The sequence below is a fragment of the Rhododendron vialii genome, chromosome 4a (assembly GCF_030253575.1).
Source record: "Rhododendron vialii isolate Sample 1 chromosome 4a, ASM3025357v1".
Lineage (NCBI taxonomy): Eukaryota > Viridiplantae > Streptophyta > Magnoliopsida > Ericales > Ericaceae > Rhododendron > Rhododendron vialii.
Window position 1 is genome coordinate 26,792,660 of NC_080560.1, and position 7,118 is coordinate 26,799,777.

The following is a 7,118-nucleotide window of genomic DNA, read 5'->3' on the forward strand; positions in this document are numbered from 1 at the left end:
GACCAAGCAAAAACATCTTTGTATTCTTTTAGCAAAAGGATTAATTTTTCACTTTCTTGAGAAGATAGTGTTGCACCAATATGAACCAATTTTTCTTTTTGGGTAAATCTGCTTGAAATAAAAAAAAGGATAACCGAATATACTGCCTACAAGGGGCAGATTGATCATTCGACTGCCAGATCGTCCTTTTTCCAAATTTTGAAATGTTCTGTCAATCGTTTGATCCAATGCTCAAAATCCTAGCAGCCAAACTCTGATTCTTTCGGGCTACGAAAGGAGATTTTAAGAAGAGATCTTGTGCATATATACTTCCTATTAATTCGTGCATTATGATTGGTTGGAGTGATGTCATCCGGTGCCTATATAAAGGGGCTTTAGGGTTCCGAAATTATACACACAATTCACCCTCTCAAGCCATAATACCCTGCAGAAATACTCTCTCATACTCCCTCTACAAAAGCCCTAACATCCTGAAGGCAATCCGATGATTAAACCCCTGAAGTATAAACCTTAACCCTAGGCTTTTTGAGAAGCAAATCAGTCAATCACCGTTAATCTGAAGCGATCAAGCAACTGAGGCATCAAGGTGGTGAGGCCCAGGGGCCTAAGATTTGATTCTTTTATGCTTCTGTACTTTAATCATAGCATTCTGATTTTCTGTTAATCATTTAATCTGATGTGAGGAAGAACATCAGCTCGGATATCATTCCCACAGTCGATACATCAATCCAGAAGGATTCCTCGGCCGTGACATCTATTCACCGGCTGAGGGATCCATTCTCTAGGATAGTTTATTCGTTCTCTGATAGTTTCTAATGCATATTTTCATTACTGTTCTGGCTCACCCTATTAACTGTTTAAAGGATAAAATCAGTTTATGTGTTTAGAATTAAATAAAGCAAGTACTAATCATGTGTCAAACGATTATGGGCTAGTCTCACGACTGGGCAAAGAGGGGGTGCCTAACACCTTTCCCTTATTGTACCCTTGGCTCCCATACCAGGAATCTCTATCTTTTTCTCCTCGTTTTTATAAACTAGGTGGCGACTTTGTTTTGATGATAACCGTTATCATGTGACGACGTTCCTAGCTATGAGAATATCCATGATCTCGGTTTATGAAGTGGAAACAAACATAATCAATCTATATGGTGATGCCCCGTTTGGGAGGTGTCTACAGTTTTTGGCGACTCTACTAGGGACTTGAAAGCCATAACTAGAAAATTTGACATACGATTAATACTTGCTTTATCTAATTCTTGTATCATATGCATCGAGTGGGCAACCTCGTTGAGTTTACCTAATATCCCGATATGTCACAGGCTATGTTAGGGGTTCCAGCAAACTCCACAGTCACTGGTACCTAGCGGTATATCAAAAAGGGAATCACCTGATTGCCGCCTATAATGGGCTGGTAAAAGAATTGGTACCCTTTGACAATGGAGCAACCTTGAGACTACCCAAACCTTACATGTATTAGAGAGCCATAGAACTTATCAAAATAAGACAAGAACCTACAAGCTAGGAATTTGCTTGCATCTGTTTGTAAAAGTTCTTCCTCACACCCATTGTATATATATGTTGTAAAATTCTCTTTTGCAGAATAACCTTAGGGGCTTTTGAAATCAAGAAAATAAGGGGAAGCTAACCAATCTAACTGAATGAAAAAATTTCAGGTAAAAATGGGTTTATCACTGTTCATGTTCGATTCGCACTTTCAAATTGTCACCAAACTATCTGGCCTGTCCAATCCCACTGTCAAGGTTTTCGACCCTTTCAAGTACATTACCCCATTGGTTCAACCGAAGCCTGGGGTAATTATCTCTGAAGATGACCACATCATGTTCATAAGAACGGTCAATGATGAAGAGGTAAAAGAAATAATTGAGGAAGAAGAACTCTGTAGGGTCCCGATCTATTTCTATGACCCTTATGCACCTACCGATGACTACTGGCCAATAGACGAGGTGATAACCTCAAAGTTGAAGGAGCAAAGGAAGAAGAATCTGTTGATAATGATCCACTAGACGAAGTGTCGCTAAACTTACTCGTTGATGAGGGGGCTACCAATGATGAAACAAGGGTGATCCATACCATCATGGATAGGTTTGGCAACTGGTGGGGATTTGTTGGCACACGGAAAGTCAACAACACTGATGAAGCAGAAGTTGAGGCTCAACTAGAAGAAGCAACGACAGTGGCAAACCAAATGGCCTTCCAAGACTTACATGGTGACAATAATGAAAGTGCGAATCAAAATGATAGTGAAGTGCTAATGATCAACTTTAATGAGAAAAAAGATTGCTCTAAGCTGATTGTGGATGTTGCAGAAGGGGCTTACCTGAACTGGATCGTCGAATATACTCTAAAATACAAGAGAAAAAATGTTGACTCTGATCTTAGTTCTGATTCTGATTCCGACGCCAAGTCAACTCAATCTGAGTCTAGTTTTTCAAACTACTGAGTCTAGTGAGGAAAGCCCGGTCAAAACATCAAGGCACAATATTTATTTTGAATTTGACTCTAAAATGTCTTCTGACAATTTTAGCAATGAGAAGGAGGATTTAGAGTATTTCACTTTGCCTATGATTAACTGTGTGGATTCTGATAATCCAATTTTTGAGGAAGAAATTCCAAAAGAAATTCTAGATTTCATTGAGAGAGAAGAAGAGAGGCATGCCAAACCTTTTTCCGAGAAAATAATCACAATAAACATAGGCTCTGAAAATAAGCCTAAATTGGTTAAAATTGGTGCAACACTATCATTTGGAGAAAGTGAAAAATTAATCCTTTTGCTAAAAGAATACAAAGATGTTTTTGCATGGTCATACGAGGACATGCCTGGTATAGACCCCAAAATTGTTTAGTACAAAATTTCTCTTTATCCTGATGCAAAGCCTACTAAACAAAAGCTAAGACATATGCACCCTGACTGGGTCTTAAAGATAAAAGAAGAGGTCACTAAACAAATTAATGCCGATTTTCTTATAGTCACTGAACACCAGCAATGGGTAGCCAACATTGTTCCAGTGCCAAAGAAGACTAGGGGAATCAGGGTCTGTGTGGATTTCTGAGATCTCAACAAGGCCAGTTCGAAGGATGACTTTCCGTTGCCGCATATAGATGACCTAGTGGACAATACCGCAAGGCATGCACTGTTATCTTTCATGGATGGATTTTCTAGGTATAATCAGATACTAATGTCTCATGAGGATAGGGAGAAAACTACCTTTACCACACTGTGGGGAACCTACTACTATCGAGTGATGCCATTTGGGTTGAAGAATGCTGGAGCCACTTACCAAAGGATGGCAACAATACTTCTGCATGACATGATGGACAAAGAAGTAGAGGTATACGTCGATGATATGATAGTTAAATCAAAGGAAAGAGAAGGACACTATGAAGCACTTCAAAAGTTCTTTTAGAGGACTAGGCAATACAAGTTATGTCTTAATCCTCAAAAATGCACTTTTGGAGTGACTGCTAGAAAGATGTTAGGATTGCTTATCACTCAGAGAGGAATCGAAGTGGACCATTCCAAGATATAAGCTATCATGGAGATACCGCCGCCGAAGATAGAAAAGGAGGTGAGGAGCTTTCTAGGAAAGGTGCAATTTATCAGGAGGTTTATTTCCAAACTCACAGCCACTTGCGAACCTCTCTTAAAGCTTTTGAGTGGAATCAAGACTGTCAACGAGCATTCGAGGCAGTCAAGGAGTACCTTCAGAACCCGCCTGTATTGTCACCACCCATCTCTGGGAAACCATTGATTCTATACCTCTCAGTAATGGACACGTCCATAGGATGCATGCTAGCACAAGAAAACGATGCTAAAGAAGAGTGCGTCATATACTAGCTCAGCAAAAAGATGATGGACTATGAAACGAGGTACACTCCTTTGGAGAAAACCTGTTGGGCACTAGTATGGGCCACGAAGAAACTAAGGCACTACCTATTAGCACATCCGGTAGTTCTGATTTCTCGTTTAGACCCAATCAAATATCTTTTCGAGAAACCAGCACTTATTGGAAAGCTGGCTAGGTGGCTATTGCTGCTAGCAGAATTCAACCTCAAATACAAGACATGGAAGTCAGTGAAAGAAAGAGCTATGGCAGAATTCTTAGGAAATCAACCTGTAACAGAGGCCAAGGCAAAAGACTTCAGGTTCCCAGACAAGGACATCTTATTTCTTCTAGACAACACCTAGCAGCTTTACTTCAATGGAGCATCAAACCCATGTGGGTATGGCATAGGGGTATTGCTAGTTTCCCCAAACAACTCTCATATCCTTCTGTAATACAAACTAAGGTTCAAGGTCACAAACAATCAAGCTAATTATGAAGCCTGCATTGTTGAAATGGAGGCAGCACTAGAACTAGTGGCAAAAAGGGTAGAAGTCATTGGAGATTCAAACTTAGTGGTGTCCCAAGCAAGAAGAGATTGGAAGGTTAAAGAAGACATGCTGAAACTCACTACTACAATAAACGATAACAATCACACTTATTAGCTGTGATTGTATGTCTTTAATCACGGTCCCATTACCGTGATCTTTCCGGGTGTGATCATAAGTCCGCTGCTTTAGATCACGGCAATAAACCGTGATCGAAAGTTATAAACGATCACGCCCTAAAGACGTGATGGAAAATGGCGAAACCTGAGATAGAAAACTAATAAGTGTGATATTTTCTCGTGTTAGATCACAGTTTTCCTTTAAAACTGTGATTAAATGTGTCCATACAATCACGGTTGTGCCTGTGATTGAAAATATGAGAAAACATGATGGAACAATCTCGCTTTTATGCAAAACCGTGGTCTTTTTTAAACTCATTTTCACACAAAAACGTAATGAATTGCTATTTCAACCAAAAAATATATTTTTCTGCCCTAGATGATCATATTTTTTATACAAAATCCTATCGTTCTCGTAACATAATGAAAACAAAATCACAAAAGAATACCAAGAACATTTACTTGCTCACAAAATCAATCTACATATTACTTTTCCACGGTATGATACATGTGTTAAATGATAATTCTATTGTACAACCACTTGGTATTCAGTCAAATTAATACATAATTCAATCGAGCCTTGAACAGAGAACTACTAAACTTCCAAAAAAACTAATCGTCTAATTCACTGATCCTTTCCTCTGACCAAGCTTGTTGTGCTACAATTTATCATCTTTACTGCAGCAAAAAAATCAATACTCATTAGGATGTAATACATGAAAAATAAGACCAAAAGCTATACCAACATCTTCAGAATCATACCCGCTCATGAGTCAAACACAACCTTTAATTATGCGCCCAAAAGTAACTCATAATATGCAAATTCCATAAGTCAGAAACTCTCATCACTACTAGGATAGAGTTGAGGATGGCAGATGGCTACTTAATATAATTTACCGTCGAACTTCTAAGAGCAACCACACGTAAAATTTATATGGGCAAAATAGAATTACCTTACTAACAAGTTCATCAGGTTCACTACTAGGATAGAGTTGAGGATGGCAGATGGCTACATGCTTCTCGTAATTACATTACCTGCATAGAAGCATCAAATTAGTCGATTAATGCTAAAAAGCCATTCAAATGGTACAAATATGTTAAGGAACAAGTACTTAAGAGAAAGTAAAGAAACTCAAAATGCTAAGTATAAATAAGTATTGACTCTTTCTTTAAGCTCTTACCTCTACCAGTTCCAATCCAAACCATGTTATAGTCACCTTCAAAACATGTAGGTTCAAAATACTTAAATAGAGGACATGTATATTATGTTCAAGCACAAACATATTCTTCTTTAAATAAAGTGCAAATGCACCAAATTGGATAAAGAGAGTAACCCAACAGGAGGTTGGGCCTGACTGTTGTGGTTCCTCCTACACAGTTGTCTAAATACTTTGAAGTCCTACTAATTTAGCAAATCTGAACACATTAACATCAACCCCTATACAAAGAATACAAACACACAGATCTCAATCCATTGAAGGAACCCGAAACTTAAAAAGAAACGATATTGACGATGTTTATGATCCCCAATTTACTAAAGGCACCTTGCAAACAATTTGTTCACTTTTCTCCTAGCTTACTAGCAACTAAAATGACAATGCGAAAGAAAACTTAACAAACCAAAGTTTGTGTTCCATATAGAAGAGCATAAGGGTAAAACTACCAACACAAGTTAAGAGTTCCATACCACTCTATTTGCCACATTTACCATGTTTTCCAGGTAACAAGCAGAAAGTTACTGAATGGCAATTGATTGAGTAATATAAACAAACACTTGGAGGGCAAATTTTTTTTCCTGACCATTCAAGGTCAGAATCGGACTCGTACAAAATGTTGAATGCATTACTTGGTCCCCTTCTGAAACTACGGTTATAGTATACCTCGGGTGAGTGCAGATCCCATTCTAAAAACAACACAGTAGATTGCAAATGCTGCATAGGGTATGAAAAAAATTAGGGTTTACAACTTTGAATTTAGGGATAATAGATTAGGGCATACAAAGTTACGAACATATGTACATTTATACATACACGCAAATAGAGAGCAGGGAGTATGGGGGACGAAACACACCTGATGGCTCAAAAGATGGTTGGGAGTCGTCGATAGTGATAGTTGGGAGTCGATAGTGACAGTTGGGAGTCGTAGATGGTAGGGAGTCGGCGAAATTTTTTTCCCTGTAGTACCCGTCATGCGGTGGTACTACAAGAGAGAGATGTTTTGAGCCATGGCTACCCGATGGTGCTAGGGTTTTGCTGCACAACGAGAGAGAGAGGCGGAGGAATTCAACAAGGGTTTCTACCGTGTAGTGAGACAGAGCATGAGAAGGGGGTCGAGAGATGATCGTGTAGTCTTGTGGACCTTGTGGTTCCTTAAAAAAGTGTACCTCTATTTTCAATCACAGTAACAAAGCGTGATCAAAGACCGAGACCATTATGTTTTTTCATAACCGTGATTAAATGAATTTACCATCTCAGTATATTAGTAAAAGTGAGATTAAAAGTTTACTCCCACTTTATTTATCACGGTTTTGCCAAAAGCGTGATCTTTTCCAAGTTCCTTAGTGTGGTATTTATGCATTATTGTAGTAGTGACTATACCACTCTGTGC

At 38.7% G+C, this 7,118-nt stretch overlaps 1 protein-coding gene across 1 annotated transcript; it reads right to left on the reverse strand.

Annotated features, from left to right (window-relative positions):
- Nucleotides 1-5,492: 5,492 nt before the first annotated feature.
- Nucleotides 5,493-6,895, reverse strand: LOC131322503 (uncharacterized). Its single transcript, XM_058353853.1, has 2 exons — nucleotides 6,582-6,895; nucleotides 5,493-6,442 (listed from the first exon to the last, which is right to left on the reverse strand). Exons 1-2 carry the CDS (start codon nucleotides 6,699-6,701, stop codon nucleotides 6,203-6,205), a joined length of 360 nt encoding a protein of 119 aa, XP_058209836.1. The 5' UTR covers nucleotides 6,702-6,895; the 3' UTR covers nucleotides 5,493-6,202.
- Nucleotides 6,896-7,118: the final 223 nt, after the last annotated feature.

Bases quoted from the DNA above. Each gene is read 5' to 3' on its own strand.
- LOC131322503 (XM_058353853.1), bottom strand. From the start codon at position 6,701: ATGACGGGTACTACAGGGAAAAAAATTTCGCCGACTCCCTACCATCTA. The intron at 6,443-6,581 runs GTGTGTTTCGTC...TACCCTATGCAG, and splicing joins ACCATCTTTTGAGCCATCAG to CATTTGCAATCTACTGTGTT.